The 20,764-nt window shown below is 33.1% G+C and overlaps 1 protein-coding gene across 1 annotated transcript; it reads right to left on the bottom strand.

Moving 5' to 3' along the window:
• Positions 1 to 13,720: 13,720 nt before the first annotated feature.
• On the bottom strand, positions 13,721 to 19,768 carry LOC100798775 (transcription factor UNE10). The gene is made up of 6 exons (XM_003516760.5): positions 19,300 to 19,768; positions 18,339 to 18,975; positions 17,170 to 17,271; positions 16,984 to 17,049; positions 14,941 to 15,324; positions 13,721 to 14,088 (listed from the first exon to the last, which is right to left on the bottom strand). The coding sequence occupies exons 1-6, from the start codon at positions 19,398 to 19,400 to the stop codon at positions 14,002 to 14,004; spliced, it is 1,377 nt and encodes a 458-aa protein (XP_003516808.1). The 5' UTR covers positions 19,401 to 19,768; the 3' UTR covers positions 13,721 to 14,001.
• Positions 19,769 to 20,764: the final 996 nt, after the last annotated feature.

The following is a 20,764-nucleotide window of genomic DNA, read 5'->3' as shown; positions in this document are numbered from 1 at the left end:
GACCAGTCAGGGTCATGATGTTTTGCGAGAATGCTCCAACCATATGGGATCAACATAGGCTTAAAGGAGCACTCAAACCCGGTGACCCCCAAGGCCTACACTCCGAAGAGTCCGTCAGGGCCTCTCCCTCCTGATTCAGGTCCAACCCCTAAAATCATTTTAGCACACAGACACTGCTAGTGAATTATACAATACCCACGGCCTCACACTCGTGTCTTAAGCACGTACAACATATTGCGCTACAATTTAGCACTGGTTCCTAAATAGGAACCTACACTTTCTCTTTAACATTGGTTCCTAAATAGGAAACCTACACTTTCTCTTTAACACTGCGCATTTACACTTTTCTCAAGATAACACTGGTCGGGTTATTGTACAATTCATAGCTTACAACATAAATAATGTCACATCAAGAGTTAATCACACACTTATTCACAACCAAAACTCATTCACAATTTCACATCTCATAATGTCACAATCCACCATCACATGTTTTCACGTATTTCACAATTCAACACATGTTCTACTTTACACTTTTACTCAATCTCAATAACAATATTATAATCTCAAGGCAACATATCATTTCATAATTCATCACATATTTCATTTATAAGCACTGCTCATGAATTATACAATACCACGACCTCACACTCATGTTTCAAACATGTTTAACACAATTGCACTATAATTTAACACTGGTTCCTAACTAGGAACCTACACTTTCTCTTTAACACTGCGCATAAACACTGGTCGGGTTATTGTATAATTCATAGCTCACGATATAATTAATGTAACATCAAGTATTAACACATCCACTTATTCACAATCGAATATCATGTCCACACTTTAACATCTCATAACATCACATCAAGCATCTCATAACATTCCCAATGATATTCATAAGGTACAACATACACATGTTCATCAAATTTGACCATAATATTCTCAAACTCCAACACTTAATAATTTTTGGAATCATACTATAACACTCTAGAATATTATTTACATAAATTATTAATATAAATAACTACCTCTATATATATATATATATATATAAACTAGCGTACATCATATTGAATAACAAATTACAAAGTAAGCTTTCAATGCATAAATTCTAAATAATTATATGAACACATTGGTCGGTTTCAATTATGATATTAATTTTTTTAAATTATATATAAAAATCTAAACAGCAAGAAAAAGAGAAAATACAAAATCAATATCTCTCTCTAAATTTCTCCTTACTTTATTTCATCAATTCATATTAATTATAAAAAGTACTCAATTTATAGGGTTCACGCTCAACACAATAGCATATCAATTTCACAACAATTGATCTGTCAAACATATATAATTCACTGTAATAATTATAAGGATAAAATGAAATTGCAAAAACACCCAAAAACTCGTTCCAATTGATATCTCTAAGGATCCCTACACATGTTCTCACTAGTTCCCAATTGTGAATAACTCATCCCTTACCTCTAAGCAGACTCATGTGTCTTCAGCCAGCGATAGCAGCATCTCTAGCGGTTCCCTGATATCCCTCCAGTTATTCTCTCGACTGCTCCGATAGAATTCTCAAACGTTAGAGAGACGGAGAAGAGATTGAAGCCTCCACTTGTACTGTCTTCATGCGATTCCTTTTTCTCCCTTTACGAAGCAAATCCCAACGGTGAACATGTACGAAATTGAATTTCAAACAACATATCTAAATTTCATGAAAATCCAACGGTTAACGAAATCGGGATCATAATTTTACTGAGACCGTTCTGGGTTTCTGCGGGAAAGGAAAAGGCTACAATGCGAAAGGTACTTCTCTCAGCTCAAACATGATATCAAAATTCCCAACGGTGAGAATTCTCAAAAATGGGCTTCGAACATAGTGTTCAAATTTCACGACGATCCAACAGTGAACAAGTCCAAGATCGTCATTTTTCTAAGACAGGTTAGGTGGCCTGCGGAAAAAAGAGAGGGTTTTGGGAGAAGAAAGAAAAACGAAATTGTGAGGCAGAGGAGACTGAGGAGTCAGTCTGAAAACTGACCTATCATGTTGTTATTTATCGCTAGGGGCATTTACGACCTATTATTTACTCTATTTATTTATTATTTTATAAAAACAAACTTTATTTTATTCTCTATCAAACAAATAAATAAAATACCCTTTTTATTTTCTCTCAAATCATTATTTTAATTAATAATTATATCTCCTTATTTATTTATTTATAAAATCTCATCATTTTTTTAAAACTCTATTTATTTATAAATAACAATCTTTTTTAATCTAGTTTACGAAAATTGGGATATTTACAAAGATAAGCGGGTTCATACTTAGCCCATGGGCTCAAAATCTACCCTAAGGCTCATGAGAACCCTAGGGCCTTCCCTTAGATCTGTAGCTCAATCTACTAGGAGTCTTCTAGCCAATGCCCTTGCGGGGTAGGATTGCATCACTATGCCTCATACATATGTGTTTGTGTTATCAGACGATAAAAGAGTCATGTCATGATCTGATACAACATTAAATCAATGGCGTTTAAGAATTCATTTATTGCACCGTGTCTTAGATTCATTTTTCAAGGACATTCTCCTAGGATCTGTCAAATCCTATAAAGAATAAATGAACCTCAAGATCTTGAAGTTGTCAAAAATCACTAAAAGATGCACACTACTAGTGTCAGACCTGCTATGACTTAAAGCAAGTGGTTTTCTGGTGAATTTATCAACACAAAAGCTTACAAGAATGGTTTTCCAACATGAAGGAGTATCTGCATTTAATGCAAGCATTAAATGCTCTAACGAATACAATCTTCAAAAGCAAGCTCAAGTGAAGAAATCTATCCGTTTAGAGACAATGAACACTTGCTGAAGAAGGCCTATAAATACCAGAAGATTTGAAGACATGGACACGAACTTATGCATTCACTCAAATTCTTATGAGAAAAGATATTTGTATATTTCTGTATAGTTCTAAAAAACTCTCAAAACACATAGAACACATTAAGAGCAAAGATTAAGTGTTGAGATTATATGTTTGTCTTAAAGACGATTAAGAGTTAGCCATTGTGAAAACAATCAACAAATTTGTATGATTTGTATAGAGTCAATAGTGACTTCGTAGGACAAACAATACTAGAACAATGTTGGTGTAGAGCTCATGTTATAGAGCTAGAAGTGGTAGTGGTTAATACTTGCAACTTGTTGAAGTTAATGGAACTTAGTGGTTTGCCAAGAACTGGACGTAGTCTCAGTGGTAGAGACGAACCAGTGTAAATTTTTATGACTTATATGCTTTCTTTCTTTTTTTGCATTAAACAAACCAAGGGTTTGAATTTGATTTTGATTTGAAAAACTTTGTCTATTTTGTAAAATTTGTTTCCATTGTCTAAAAGTTTTTTTGTGAAAAACTATTATTTGTCTTACTATGTTTCTCTTCAGACAATAACTTTATTTTCTATAAAAAATGATTTAAAGTTTCTAAAATCACAATTCAAACTCCCTTCTTGTGATATTTGTCTTTATAGTTTTGTATTAGAGCTTAGCCTCTAAGGGTTAAGCACTTAACAATGTCTAGAGGGAAAAGAACCTAATGGTAGATAATAACCAGTTCATTGATAAGGAAGCATTCCTCACGAGGCCACCTGGCTTCATAAGAGAGGATTACCTCTACTGGAAGGGCAAAATGGAGATGTACATCAAGTCCACTCAATACAAACTCTAGCTAATCATCACAAATGGAGACATACCTATTTCTAGACCAAAAGCAAAATGGGTAGACACAAACTTTGCTATAATGGAGCTAAACACAAAAGCTCTTTATACTTTTACATGTGCCTTGTCTAGGAATGAGTACAATAATATTTGTAGATTGAAGGCAGTCAAAGAGATTTAGGATTAGTTAGGCATCAACTGTGAAGGAACCGAAGATGTTCAACTGAGAAAAGTTTCCACTCGGATAAGGCACTATGAGAGCTTCTCCAAGAAAGAATAAGAACTTATGGATGATATGTTTCAAAGAATTCAAGTGCTTATAAATAGGCTTGAAGCTCTAGGACACATCTTCACCAAAGCTCAAGTAAACCTAAAGATCCTAGACAACATTCCGAAGGTGTGGTAACCAAAAACAACAATCATCCAAGATGCTACAAATTTAAAAACTCTAGCATAGGATGAATTTTTAGGCATCCTAAGAGTTCATGAAGTCCATCTTCAAAATTGAGGTCATCTACCAAAGAAATATTCCACGACCCTCCAGTTTTGAGAGACTAACTCCAAAAGATAAAAAAAAAGTAATAGCTCCTCTAAAGCTCTAAAAGTGCGGATGGTTGAATCTGATGGTTTAGACAATAGTTACGAAGAATCCATAAATGATGAAGTGGCTCTCATGTCCAAAAAGTTCAAGCAGATGATGATAAAGAAAGGAAAGTTTTGGCATTCCTCCAAAAGAAAAACACAAGATTCAAAAAGAAATACAAGGAAGAAAACAACAAGATCATCTACTCTGAATGTAGAAAGCATGAACATATGGAGGTTGAGTGTCCCCAGCTAAAGAAAAGAAGGTACTCTGGTGATAAGAAAAAGAAAAGTCTAATGGTCACCTATGACAACTCAGATAGTGAGAATAGTACTAGTTCAAACAATGAACAAGCCAACATTTATTTGATGGCAGACATAGACGAAAATTTTGTGGTAGAAAATTGTTCTAGGTCTGATACCTCTTCTTATGCTTCATCAAACAATGAGAAAGATATGCCTATGATGTTCTTCTTCAAAACTCATATGGTTTCTCTATGGTGTAAAAAGTATAAAGAAAAATATAAGACATTTGTTTTTGAAAACACTGAACTAAAGAAATCAAATGATGTTCTAGAAAAGAAAATCTAGACTCTAAAAGAGAGTTTGATTCAGGTCAGTAAGACAGACGGATCCCCTATAGCAAAAAAAACTGAGAGAGGAAGAATTTTGTCTTACGAAATACATTAGGAAGTTTTTGGAAAGTTCAAACACATTAACTATGCTTTTAAAATTCCATTAATATCCCCATGATAAGTTTGGCTTAGGACTAGAAAAAGGGACATCATCTTCCAAGTCACAATCTGATTCAAACAAATGTGACTTTTGTGGAAAGTCTGGAAACTCCAAGTTCATATGTATTCTTAAGAAGAAGAAAATGTCCAAGGATACTAATTCTACTGAACCCAAAAAGATTTAGGTACCAAAATCTCATATTGTTCCTATTGTAGATATCCTTGGAAAGAAAAGGCTATGGTTCAAGTTGGTATCCTTAAGTAGATATCCTTGGAAGGAAAGGTCTATTTTCCACTACCTAAGGCCAATTGAAGGAGGCACGATTGCCTTTGGAGGCATGGGCAAAAGGAAGACCATTAGTATATGTAAAATTGGTATTCCTTCTCTAGACTCCATAGACAACATCTTATATGTTGAAGGACTATAATATAATTTGTTGAGCATAAGTCAATTTTGCGACAATGGTTATATTGTGTCTTTCAACAAAGACCATTGTATAGTCAAGACAAAATTAAAGATGGTAAGTCCTTCTTTACTGTCAGATGACATAACAATTTGTATGAGATTGATCTGATAGGTCTTAGCAAACAGAATGTAACGTGTCTGCTATCCAAAGAAGATGAAAGTTGGATTTGTTCTAAAAAAAACACAGGCATGTCAGTCTAAAACATATTTCAAAATTATCCAAAAAGGATTGCCTAAGAATTGTTGGAAACCCATCTTTTTGAAGCATGCCAATAAAGGAAACAAATCAAAATCTCTTTTAAATCTAAAGATGTTGTTTCCACTTTCAAACTATTATAACCATTGCATATGGATCTGTTAAGATTAAATAGAACGTTGAGTTTGGGAGGAAAGAAATATGGCTTTGTCACAGTTGATGACTATTCAAGATATACGTGGGTATACTTCCTTGCACATAAACATGAGTCTTTCAAGGTCTTCGAAATATTCTATAAGAGAATTCAAATGAAAAAGATTTTTGCATCTCTTCTATCAGAAGTGAACATGAATTGAGTTTGAGAATGCTGAGTTTAAATCATTGTGTTAAAAGAATGGTATTTTTCACAACTTCTCTTCACCAAGAACACCTCAACAAAATGGGATAATTGAAAGGAAAAATAGAACTCTACAAGAAACTGTTAGGACCATGCTTTGCAAAAACTCAATTCCTAAGTACTTTTGGGCAAAAGCAGTGAACACAACTTGTTATGTTCAAAATAGAATATTGATAAGAGCATTGATCAAAAGACTCCTTATGAGCTATGAAAAGGAAGAATACCCAATATTTCATACTTTCATCCTTACGTATGTGAGTGTTTTATTCAAAACACCACAGATCAACTTGCAAAATTTGATTCAAAAATGGATAAAGGATCCTCATAGGGTATTCTAATACATATAAAGCATATAGAGTGTTTCAACTCAAGAACTTCAACTATAGAAGAATGCATCCATGATAAGTTCAATGATGGTCTAACAACTGATAGAAAGCTATTAGATCTTGAGGATAATTTTGGATATATGCAGATTGGTTTGTCTATTCATCTAACATTGATGAAGCCAAGTGGTATGCTAAAATTATTCCTCATACTAGAGAGTCATCTAGCTTGCAACCTCAAACGAAGGATAAGAAATTTGTTAACTACCACCCTTAAGATCAGATTATTGAAGATCAGACTGAAGGAGTCAAAACCAGATCATCATTTTAAAGATCTTATGTCTTATGCTTTCATGTTTGAAATAGAACCTAAGATGATAAATGAAATAATCACATATAATAATTGGATTATTGCAATGGAAGAAGAACTCCACTAGTTCACTGGAAATGATGTCAAGATGCTTGTTCCCAAGCCTGAGAACAAAAGCATCTTGGGAACAAGATGGGCATTTAGAAATAAATTGGATGAACAAGATAAGGTAGTAAGGAACAAAGCTATGTTAGTAGCTCAAGGCTTTAACCCACAAGAAGACATAGATTTCACATAAACCCTTGTTAATGTTTCTAGACTTGAAGCTATGATCAGGTATTGAATAGACGACCCTTGAAATAAAGTAATTGGTCCTGAAAACTAAAGTTCTCCTTCATAGATGAGTCTGTGATAAGCTTCTTATTAACTTTTTGCCCTTTTAATGTGAGAAATAAAACTACTGCAAAATGCTCACACAACTCAAGGATAGGAGATGAGAGAGAAACATATATGGTGGGTCATCAAAATACTTCTTGGAAAGAGCATCAACAACTAGATTGGTTTTTCCAGGTTTGTAAAATATTTCAAACTGAAACCCTTGAAGCTTGGCTGTCCATTTCTGTTGTTCTAGAGTTTGGATTGTTTAAGTTAACAATGTGTTTAGGCTTTTCTAATCTATGTATATGTGAAAATGTCTTCTGAGCAAATATTGATGCCATTTTCTCACTGCTTTAGTGATGGCATACATTTCCCAGACATACACTAAGGAGGCCTGAAGGCAGGGACACATCTTCTTGCTAAAGAAAGCCAGTGGGTGGTGATTCTAAGTCAAAATGGCCCCAATAGCTATTGTAGTGGCATCTGTCTCTAGAACAAAAATTTGAGAGAAATCTGGTAAGGCAAGGACTAGGAGAATTGTCATTCTTTTTCTTCTTCTTTTTTATTTATTCTGTAAGCACTCTTGAAGCATTTGTATTCCAAGAAAACTTAGTGGAACCAAGTAAATCAGTGAGGGGAGCGACGAGAGTGGCATAGTGACACACAAATTTTCTGTAAAAACTAGTAAGGCCAAAACAACTGTGTAAAGCTATGAGAGAATGTGGCTCCAGACAATCTAGAATAGCCTGCACTTTGTCGGAATCAGGGGCAACCCCTTGAGCAGAGATTGCGTGTCCTAAATAATTAACAATAGGAACAACAAATATACACTTAGATAACTTAGCAACAAAATGATGAGTAGTAAGTAAGTAATCTAAGTGGATAGAAATTGTAGGGCTAAAAATCAGAATATCATAAAAATAACTAACACAAACCGACGTAGGTACAGCTAGTGTAAGTCATTCATGGCTGACTGAAATGTAGATGGGGCATTAGTCAAGCCAAATGGAAATACTAGAAACTCATAATGGCAATCAAAAGTCAGAAAAGCAATCTTGTGGGTGTCTTTAGGAACTACCTGAATCTAGTGGTAACCCGAGCGCAAATCAATCTTAGTAAAATTAGTAGCAACACCTAACTCATCAATTGTGGGAATGGAGAAACGGTCTATAATTGTAACAACATTAAGAAAGCAATAATCCACACAGAATCGCCATGACCAATCTTTTTTTTATCAATAGAAATAGGGAGGAGAAAATTGCTATTGTTGGGTTTGATGATACCCTCTTCTAGCATCTCATTGATAATTTTTTTTGTTGCTTCTTTTTTAGAGTAAGGGTAACAATAAGCTTTAACATTGATAGGTGGGGTGTTTGGAATTAAGGGTATGTGGTGATCATGGGATCTAGGTGGTGGTAGTCCATGTGGGGGTTGGAATATAGAAGAGTAGTTGTGAATGATATTTTGAATTTCTAAGGGTAGAGTGTGTATAGGTGAATCTAGCTCAAGTAAGGGTTGGGAAGTTTATGTTGTGAGAGAGGGTGTAGGTTAGAAGGTGAGTAGATGGAAGGAAGCAATGGAGTTAGTTTGTACCAATTGGAAAATTAGAGGATAAGTAGATGGGGTGGGGTTAGAGTGTGGGTTGCCAAGCAAGGTAAATGGGGCATTCTGACAGGTAAATAAAATGCAAGGAATAGCAAAATCAGTTGTAATGGGTCTTATGGTATGCAACCATTCAATAGCCAAAACGATGTCATCCAATTCAATAGGTAAGAGATAAAGTGGGATGGCGAAGGTAATGTCTTGCAATCTCAGTTTAATATTTGGACAGAATCCCTGGCATTGGTTGTGATCATCATTGCCAACCATGACAAAGAGAGGAGTGGTGGGAGTGATGGATAAGTGAAGATGGTGGGTAATTCTAAGTTGCAGTATGTTATGTGAGCTACCCGAATCAACTAGCACAGTGAGAGGTAAATTTCCAATAAATCCTTGGAATTTGAGTGTTTGAGGGGAAGGGGATCCAGTAAAGGCTTATGGGGAAAAATGGAAATGTATAGGTTCTGACTGGTCATCAAGGGGGGTGGGTTAGGAGTTGCTGGGTCAATGGTTTTAGAATCAGCATCATCCTCGACCAACAACAGGAGAAAATGCTTCGCACTACACCTATGGCCAAGCACATACTTTTCATCGCAGTTGTAGAATAAACTTAGTGTTTTATGGTCTTGCATTTAGGTTGATTTCATTGTAGGTATGGGAAGTTAGGGGGTGGCTGGTTTAGGGATTGTAACTTGGGAAGGGGTGGGGATGAAAGTTGAGTAGTAGAAGTATGATGCAAAATGGACGGTTGGGTTTTGGTTTAGAATCTTTGATTTTAGATTCAACAAGCTTAGCTAAACCAATGGCTTGGGAAATGGAAGAGGGTTGTTGAATAGCCATTTCGTGGTATTAAAAAAAAGCTAAGGATCACATCTTGAGGTAACCTCAGAATCTGATTGTAGATTCTCTCACAATTGTTCTGATAGTTAATAACAAAACCATATTGTCTTAGTTTAAATAATTCTTCCTGATAATTTTTATATGAAGAAGGACCAAAACACAATTCCAAAACCCTTTTAAAAGAACCCCAATTTGTAAACTGAGCATTTTGATGCATCCACTTAAACCAACTAAGAGCATCAATTTTCATATTAAAAGAAGCCAAGTAGAGTCGTTGTTCAACTTGAAATAACCAATCAAGAGGGTAAGATCCGCAAAAAATGGCTAGCTGCAATTTGGGTGGGCGTTTAGGGTTGGGTGATGAAAAGGGAAAGGAGAAATGGGGAGTAGATGGGGTTGTGGTAGGTGTTGTGATTGTGGTAAAGATAGGGTGTGGGAAAAGAGGACGAGTGTGAGGAAGGGAAGATGAATTGTGAGGAAAGTGGGGTTGGGATGTTGAAAAGGAAATTGCTTCAGTAGGAAACATAGAAGGAACATTGGGAAAAGATAGGGTGAGAGAAGGGTTAATGCTAGGGGGGCTGCCATATGGGTATGAAGTGACAAGGGTTTGAGGTGTTATAGCTAGTGGGGAGGAACCAAGGATTTGGGTACTAGTTAGAGTTAAAGGAACAATTAATGGTTGAGTAGCAAATGTAGAAATGGGGAGTGAACCTAGTGGAGGTGAGGTAAGGGGCAAAACTTGGTCCTAGATGTTGGACATGACTATGGTGAGGTTCTCATGACGAGTGCCCCATGTTTTACTCCAACAGTTGCTAACAAATGTCTTGAGAAACCATTTTAGACTGCATGGTGGTGAGGAGCTCATGGATGGCCTTGAAAGGGTCACCCTCATCCTTTTGACAAGTGGGATGCATGGGAACAATGGACGAAAGCTCCAATTTGTTAGGATCTTAAGCTACTACTACTAAAACTAAGAACAATAAATGCAAGGGAAACTTAAATAGATAAAAGAAAGATTGTTGTGCTTATTTTCAATAACCCTAATCTTCAACATAACTATATATAGTGAGATAAAAAAGACCGAATCAATAAGGCCCAACAGAGGTTACAACTAGAAAACAATAACATAAGAGTGTGAACTTAAAAGGCCCCTAAAGGCTACACCAAAAAGAAAAGAACAAGGTCGTTGCTTTGGGCACCCAGTGTTTTTGCTAGGACACCCAACAACAAAGGTGAAAGGGCTAAAATGCCCTTCACCTTTTGCCTATAAAAAACAAGAGTGACTCATCTGTAAGAGTCGTTGATCATGCACGGTTTTTGTTCTTCTTCTTTCCTTCTTCTTCCTCCACTTCCTGCACCACTGTGGTTCTTCTTCTTCCTCTTCCCTGTGTCATTTCACTCTGTTGGTACTTCTTCTTCTTCCTTCGTGGGTGTTGGTCCTCTGTTTGTGGTTTTTCTTATTGGTGGCTCCTGATCCTTTGTTGTTGGCCTTATTATACTTATTTTTTATGCATTGTGTTGCTACTCCTTCGTTGTTGTTGTTGTTCCTTTCATGTTGTTGTTTGAAGCAATGTCAAAGACAAAAATGACATTTTTCTGAAAAAATCACATACAAATCATCAATCCATATGACCGCTAATCCGTATGGGTTTTTTTTGTTAAATATTTTTTTTTTCAATTCTTTTTTTCTAAATTTTCTTTTTTGAAATTTTTGTTTACATTGTAAATATATATTTGTCAATTATTATTTAAATTGTTTCGTGGTGTAATGTTGTTTTGTAATGTTGGTGAAATTTTATAATGTTTTCTTATTTATATGTTAAGTATTGATTTTATTTATAAAAAAAAATATATTAGTTATTACTAAGATTAGATTGATAAAACTAAGATTAGATTATATTGCTAAAATTAAGATTATATTGGTGAAACAATTAATTTTCAATATTGTTATATTATATTTGTTTAACTTTTAAAAATATCGAAACAAATATTTAAAAGATATTAAATTTGTTACTTATGAATAATATTGAAATCATAATTAAAAATATTTTAAATTTTTTAGTTACAAAAAATATTTAAACGAAAATTTTAAATAATTAAATTTTTTTTATAAAAATATTAAAACATAATTTTTAATTGTCCAATAAATCTGTTAGTTACAAAATTATAAAACCAAAATTTAAAATTTAAAATATGATAAGATTGTTAGTTTACGATAATGATTGAAATCAAATTTAAAAATATATTAAATTTGGTAGTCATATAAAATATTGAAACCAAAATTTAAAATTTAAAGTATGATAAGATTTTTAGTTTAAGATAATGACTGAAATCAAATTTAAAAATATATTAAATTTGGTAGTTATAAAAAATATTGAAACTAAAATTTAAAATTTAAGATATGATAAGATTGTTAGTTTAAGATAATCATTGAAATCAAATTTAAAAATATATTAAATTTGATAGTTATAAAAAATATTGAAACTAAAATTTAAAATATGATAAGATTGTTAGTTTAAGATAATGATTCAAATCAAATTTAAAAATATAAATTAATTTGGCAATTATAAAAAATATTGAAATCAAAATTTAAAATTTAAAATATGATAAGAATGTTAGTTTAAGATAATGATTGAAATCAAATTTAATAATATATTAAATTTGATAGTTATAAAAAATATTGAAACCAAAATTTAAAATTTAATTATTAATCATTGTATAAAAATTTAAATTTTTTTAAGAAACATACAGATTGTCAATCCGTATGACTCAACGATCCGTATGGGTCATATGGATTGCTGATCCGTATGAACCATACGTCCGTATGAGTCATACGAATTGACAATCCTTATGTTTCTAAAATTTTTTACATACCTCTTCTTCTCCTGCGACAAATAACCACCCAACTTCAATTTATCCTCTTGATCAACGCACGTATACTACCGGAGACAAAAAACAACGCTCAGAAAAGAAGACTAACAAAAGCTAACGAAAACAACTTATACTAATTAAGGGTGTGAGATTTTACGGAAAAAAAGGCGCTGCAGAAATGAAAAATCAAACCTTCTATTTGTAACCTAGGTATTTTTGGCATTTCCAAAAACTACTGGGTGCCCCAAGCAGTTACCAAAGAGCAATAACAAAGGCCCACGTAGAGATAGTTATGGCCCATATTGAATAAAATTATTCAACCAAACAAATTTTGGAGTGTTTCTCTTGGGTCTTGCTTCGTCCAATAGTTGTGGCCCATTAACATGTTGACTTTTTGTTTTCAACCACCGAAATTGTCTCCGACACAACACCTTCTCAGCCTCTGCCTTCCACTTTTTTGATAGACTTCAACGATACTCGGTTCCCACTCTAGCATTGGCACATTGACAATGTTGAACCATCAATAATAACTTGCTCTGTCGTGGAGGCATTCTTGGTTTCAACAAAGGCACGACGTGATCGGTAATACGTTGCGACAACCCACACATATTAGTTTAGTAGAACAAATTTCTAATTAGTTTCAACGAAGCTAATCATATAATTCATATTATAGTATATTTTGAAATGTTTATATTACGTCGATTTTAATCTATATGAACGAGGTAGCAGATGATTTTGGATTAATATGAAATTTTACATATGTAATTTATGTGGAAAAAACTTTCAATCCAACAGTGAGTTTTAAGAAAATATTATTTAGTTTATAGTTATAGAATGATGTAATAGTTGTTAAAGTTTTACCAATATCATTTAATCTCTCATCTCCATGTGTGTGTATATATCTAAATTGATTGGTAATGTTAATTTTAATTATCAACGAAATGTTTTAGTAGGAAAAAAAAACAAGTGAAAAAAGTGAGATGTTAGGAAAAGAAAAACAATAAGATTTGAATGAGGCCAAACTCATTATTCAATAAAATAGCAAAGCATGTTATGCAAGTGTAAATTTTTTTATTAATATAAAATTTTACATATGTGAAAAATATTATTTAGTTGAAAGTTATAAAATGATGTAATAATTGTCAAAGTTATACCAGTATAATTTAATCTCTGTTCTTCGGGTATATATATATATATATATTTTGATTGATTGGTAATGTTAATTTTAATTATCAACACAAAGTTTTAGTAGGGGAAAAAACTCAAGTGAAAAAAAGTGAGATGTAGGGAAAAGAAAAACAATAAGATTTGAATGAGGCCAAACCCGTCGTCATTCAATAGAATAGCAAAACACGTTATGCAAGTTGCAAATTCAATGAACATAGATATGAAGGTAAAGTAACCAAGAAAGCCACCTAATCTTAAGAAGTTACTAACTCCAATAACAAATGAGTATATATATTCTGGTATTGTTTCTCATCACTTGCTTTGGAGCTAATAATATACGCATTTCTCACAAAGAGTAAGTATGGACATTCTTGTTTGTAGCTCAACACTATCACAACATAAGAATACTGCCCAGCATCTAGCTATCTCAGTTCTTGGAACCAGAAGCAGGAGGAGGTTGGTGCAGTTGTTGATACATGGCAGCAAGTCTACTGTAGGCATCGATGGTCATGGGCTGCAAATAATTATTACATTTTATTAGTTATTAATTATATAATTTTATAGATTTAAGAAATCATCATTGTTTTCTCTGTACATAATAATTAAAAAAATAACATAACTAAAGAGGAATTACCTCTGAACTAAACAAAGAATTTATGACCATGTATCTAAGTGGAGAGAGGAACAAAAATTTCAAAATGCCAAATAAAGGTGTATTCTAAATAGCTTAGAGTCTTCGATCAATACAAAGCCATCAATGATAATGATGTATCTTGTTTAATAATCAAGGGGTGAAGATAATTTTAAATTTATAATTGAAATGCTATTTTGAGGAATTTCTTTGGAAGCTCACGATGACGATGCTCTTTATTCTATTAAAACCCAGGAGAGTGATGAGGTATAAGCTATTTAAATTTATTAATTAATAATTAATTTTGTGCAGTGCTAAAAACCAGTACGCAATATTAATGCTGCAATGAATTCGATTTGACTGATTTCTACAACCTTATCACTTGTGCCTCACAAATTCAGTACCCAGCCAATTCAGCAAAATCCTGTTGCTTTCGATAATTATAAGAAAATTGAACTTCTTACCTTATCCGCAATAAATATGAGTCAAACAAATATACAATAGGATCAACCCAGGGTTTGGATAAATATAGGTTCAAACATTAGAGTGTCGTCATTGTATAAAACAAGAAGACCAAAGACGATTGTTTAGTGAAAAATAAAATATGATTTTTTTTTGGTAATGAAAGTATATGATATTTTAAAACTATATATTTTTTATTTAATATCTTTCATTTGAGAATTCTTAATAAATGTAATTAAACACTCGTTAGCATTTAGCTAAATATTTGCTTACCTGTGATTGGCATCCAAAAAATGTCGACAAGGGGTCAGGCATCACGTTGGCCGGAGTCCCTTGAAGTCGGTCGCCGCCACCAGCTGCGGCCGCGGCATCCCACGAGGCTGCCATGGGCATGAAGGCAGAAGGGTGGAGGACTGGAGGGATGCCAGGGATGTGAGCACGGTTCATGGAGTTCATATCCATCCCCATTCCCATACCCATCCCCATACCCATCCCTAATCCCATGCCCATTGGAGACATCATCGACATTTGAAGCTGTTGCTGCATGGTCAATGGCAGCATCATCGATGACATGTTGATTCTATTTATCATCTGCAACTGTGCTTGCAACTGCTTCAAATATTCTATCACCTCATCCAACATTGAAGCTTTATCACTCTGTAACAAAAAAATTTAAAGAAAATTCATATATATGAAAACCATAAATATATAATGAATCGTAAATTAATGTCCCATATATATGAAATTCCATATAGCAATGTCACATATATAAAAGCAATTAATTCTATTGTTAAATATATTTTTCTACTAGAAATTGGTTTAATTTAATTAGGTAGCTAATTGAATTCATAAATAAACTATAAAATATATACTAAACATTGCATGTTGCTGTTGAAATGTTTCTTTCTTGTTTTTTTCCCCTTGTCTACTATGGTTAAGTGTGGGTTCTTTTTCTTTCGCCTTTCTCCTTCTTTTCCCTCTCTGATTTGTACTTTTGTGTTTTTGGCGAAAACGTTAGTTGTTTTAGTGTTTATGGCATAATGGACATGTACCACTGGAAACGATTTCCTGTGGGAGCAGTTGGGTGCCTCTTCACCAAACAGCCTCCTGTCAGAGTATGACAATAAGTAATTGGACTTTATGTGGACTCTATAACTGCACATACTACCCTAAAATTCTCACTTCCATAGCCATATATATGATATGATTGGAAAAGGTTCAAGAGCACAATTATCCCCACCGGCCAGTATATCTAACTAATTAGAATCTTTATGCCTTTACAACTATAATATCACATGGATTAATTATCTAAAAGAATAGTAATCATGTAATACTATTAAATTAATTATACTTTTAGATGTTCTAATAGTAATTATAAAAAATTAAAACTAAATTGATGACACAAAATGTGTAAGACATTTTTAGATGTTTATTTAACATTAGTATTTTTCCAATAATGTTGGGACCATATGTGAAGGGACAAATTAAGGTAGTAGGATATCATGTAAAGAATTTGCATATCAAAATTTTACATGAAGTGTATAATAAATGGTATGAAAGTAGATACCTTATCTACAAGGACGGTTCCATAAATAAGAAAAGCCAAAATGAACAAACAATAACATATCATATATATTAAAATGTAAGTACATGCATAAAAGTCAAACAAATAGATCTTAAAGTTGAAAATCAAGTTAAAATAATAATAAAATTAATATCAACCTAAAAAAAATAAATTAATATCAATAACAACAGTTATGAATAATATTTTTATCATTAATTATTATTATGAATAGTATTAGTTCAACGAATGTATATAATCCTCAGAAAAATATCTTGAGAGGGGAGAGGGTCCATATTCACCCCCTTTATTTGTCCACAGCTGCCAATCATTTAGGCCTTGGATACAAGTTTAAAGAAGTCACATTCAAATTAAAATGTAATTTACGTGAAATTCTGTTTCTTTTTTAAGAAAATAATTTATTTTACTTCTGGGAAGAACTAGCGAATAACATAAAAAGAAAAAACATGAGGAGGGAAATCAGTCTGAAACGGTATTTATAACTATAGTGGCTATCGAATCCTCAGGGGACCGCTAAAGTCTACGAAAGTGAATATAGCAAAGAAAGATGTTACGTCAGTATATAGCAACTGTTTCTCTCAAGGATTTGGGACCAATAGATACTAAATAATTGGCTCTGATACCACATATACAATATCATGATGATTTCAATAATAATAAAAAAAGAAAGCAATATCATGATTACCTCAGCAAAACCCCACCCTACTAGTTGCAACTATATGCTATATACTTACCTTGCTGGAATTTGGGACCAACTTTTGCAATGTCTTCATTCTTTGGTTTATCTTATCCCTCCTTTTCTGAAAAGTCAATGCATAAAAAAATGAACCAATGAACAATAAAATCTTGATTTTGTACATGTTGTTAGAATATCATCATAGCAACTTGCAACTAATTTGCAAAGTTTATTCAACGCTCACCCTTTCAGATTGGTTGTGTATAGCCGCAGCTCTGCTCCTTTTAGTGGACACCGATGATTTTCCGTTTGCTCTCTTTTTCTTCCCTTCATCCTGGTCTTCTCCCTATACGACAAAACACATCATAAAATTAATGTAACATATAAAAAAATAAAATTTAGTTAATTAAGATAGACTTATATTAATTTTCTGAATTTTTCCTTAAATTAATCAATTAAAAATTAAAAATTTTATAATATTTAATTTTATAGAGGATTATTATGTTTTAAATATTTTTTAAAAAAAAACTATTGCGGGACAATCAATTCCGTAAAAAAAATAAAAGATTAACTTAAATATTTACTGAAACATATATATATATATATATATATATATATATATATATATATATATATAGACACACACACATCAGTTAGTGTTATAAACTAAAGGAATTTTATTTGTACAATACTTTTGTAATAAGCTAAGTGAGGTCAATGTTAAAATAAACAACATGATAAAAATTTATTAAGAGAATAAATTATAAAAAAATATTGTAGAAAATGTATAGTTTTACAATCAGTTTGCAATTATGAAAATTGCGACAAAGGAACCAGAGTACAAAATATTGCCAAAGAGAAAATGTTCCGATAAAAATAAATTCAAAGAAAATTTGTATTTATATAATTCTTCTTATAAAACAAAGAAAAATATTGTAGAGGAAAAGGAAGTGTGAAATAAAATAATGATACAAGGTCGTAAGGGTGTTATAAAAAGTTTTATAAAGTCATATATAAATAAAAAAAATAAAGCATGAACACCCTCATGTTAGTATACATCAATATAGAAAAAATATACATATAATTGATAATATGACATACAAAATAGATAAATAAATAAGATAGACATCAATGAAAAAAATTTGCACTATTGAGATAGTTGCTTATATGAATAATATCAAGAGATGGTATTAGAGAAATCATTAGTAAATGACCAATGCACATTTGGGGGTGGATAGGATATATGGAAGAGAGAGAGAGAGATAGAAAGTGATAAATAAAAAATGTATAAGAAAATGAAAAGAGATATAAGATATTAAGATGAAATGAAAGAGAAAAATAGCATATTATTAATAATAAGCATAGTATTTTAGGTTCACAAAAAAAATAATAAAAACGGTAATTAATTATCACCACTGGTTTACTGTGGGAAACAGAATCGTGGTCGTCTACGGTGGTGGTCTTGGTGCAGTGCTTAGCGGAGCTGGTGTTTTCGAGCGAGTTGATGGAGGTGGAAGTGAAACCCACGCCAAACTCCCTGTCGCACGTGTCTAGGGTCACGTGCTTGCTATCCCTCCCAAACGTGGCACTCCCACTCACGCTCTGATCCCTCCCAGTCGCCTCATGCCCCTTCGCCCCCTTCCCCCCGCAGCATGACCCCACACGCGTGGAGCACCCCACCATGCACGTGCCGCCGGGGACCGACTCCATGCCCTGCTTGCTCTGCTCCCGGTTCGAGCAGGGCACCAATGCGTCCATCGTCACGGTGTTCGTGGTGGTGGCAGTGGCATGAGGGTCGAACCACGGCACCCTGAAGTTCCCGTAAACGCCGCCGCCCCCACCGCCGTTTAATGGTGTCGGCTTTCCTCGGTGAGGAAAGCTCGTGACTTGGTTCACTATGGACTCCAAGGTGCCACTTGCGCGAGGCTTCTCCCATGTGTACTTATTCGTGACGGCTGTTGGGGGTTTTACCGGCACACGCGGTAGCCCTAAGCCATGCATAGAAAGTTGCCCATTTTCCCATGTCAGCTCAGCAACCTCGTAGTCCAACCTGAACTCATCAAGTCACACAAACCAGTCATTAACACCCATGATGTAGTAGTAGGAGAAATTATTACATGGTCGTCACTAATTTCTTCTATTAACTTGTTTTAATTAAAAAAATATGATTGTGTGTATAATTTTTTTTATTGGTAGGAACAATGAAAGAATGGTACTACGTAATTTATAACATTTCTCATCAGTTGAGTTAGACTTTTTTTATTGTCGTACAAAAATTAATTACATAAAAATTGATCACACTAGCTATAGTCTCGAATTATAAAATAATTTCTCGTATGATACAGAGACAAAAGAAGAAGAAAAGAGAGCTAACATGGGAACATCAGGGGCAGTTGAATTAGAGTTGGAGCGAAGTGAGACTCTTGAGGGTGGTGGGTTGTCTTCGACATCCCAACTGGGAACACACTGGCTCATTTTTTTGGGGGAAGAATTGAGGCAGTGCTATGGATGGAACTGCGATTTTGTTTTGTGCTTGCTATGTTTGATGTTTGTTCACATGGCAGAAGAGAAGTGAATGTGAAGAATATTGGGAATTAAGAGAAAGAGGGAAAAGATTGATTGTTGTTAAATGAAACGACGTGATTTGGTTGTTTGGTGTGTGTGACCCCCCTTCTAATATCAGAGAAATGAGGGGAAACAAGCTTGTGGATTTGGTTTCACTACGGGAAAGAGAGAATCTAGTCCATACGTATTGGAGTGAGAAGGTGGGGAAGTTTTTTTGCGGAGTAGTCAGTTCTGTTTTGTCGTTCCAACGATTCTGATGTGTTAATTTGGTGTTGGTGTTGTGTATCATACTCTTCAATTATAAATAAATATACCGTGTATCTGATGAGTTATCATTAGCGATCACCAGTACACCCTATTTTAGAATAGAGGAAAAATATATTAAATAGTCTCGTATTATTTTTTATCAGTAAATAAAAATTTAAAAATTTATTAATTTTTATTAAAAATGAGTTATGAGATTTATACTTGTCATCCCTCCTTTCTTTTCTAATCATTAGATTTGTGATCCCTCCTTTCTTTTTTCATTTTTTTTTCTAATCATTAGATTAATCTTATATGTATATTTAGTCTCATATCATATTGATTCATGTTAATATTCAACACATGCATAATTAAATAATTAAATGTTATTACTTATTTTTATAATTAAGCTGGAAATTTTGAGCATGTGTGCAAATTAGTGGGACTATTAGCTAGTAAAAGTGTTAAACTATCTAATAATTCTTGAAATATCACGTACGTGAATCTATTTATCTCTTTGTTTATTTTTTTTTTATCTTTGTTTTGACCCATACTTTCTATTTTAATATGGGTTGTGTGTTTCTAATTTTTCTTTTGGGATATAAGTTAGGGTTAGGAACAGAAATTGGAAAAAAATTAATAAGTATAAAAAATTATGTAATTAAAAAAAAATTGACTAAAATATATTTCTCTTAATATACATTTTCTAAGATAAATTAACACCTAATATATAAAAGGTTGGAATAGAGAGAGAAAAAATAATAGCACTTTCTAATGAGTGTAGAGGATGAATTTAAAAGGAAATTAATAAATGGAAAATACATGAGCTTAACAAAACATGAGGGGGTCAGCAATATTATATATATATATATATATATATATATATATATATATATATATATATATATATATATATATATATATATATATATATATATGAATGAATGAATGAATGATGAAATTTAAAGTATATTACGACAAAATATTGTTGTTACCGTAGATGAAGTCTTAGCAAATGTTGAAATTTCAAG

This window comes from Glycine max, chromosome 1 (assembly GCF_000004515.6).
Source record: "Glycine max cultivar Williams 82 chromosome 1, Glycine_max_v4.0, whole genome shotgun sequence".
Classification (NCBI taxonomy): domain Eukaryota; kingdom Viridiplantae; phylum Streptophyta; class Magnoliopsida; order Fabales; family Fabaceae; genus Glycine; species Glycine max.
The sequence above is the reverse complement of the archived record's forward strand: the minus strand, read 5'-3'. Positions and strand labels throughout refer to the sequence as shown.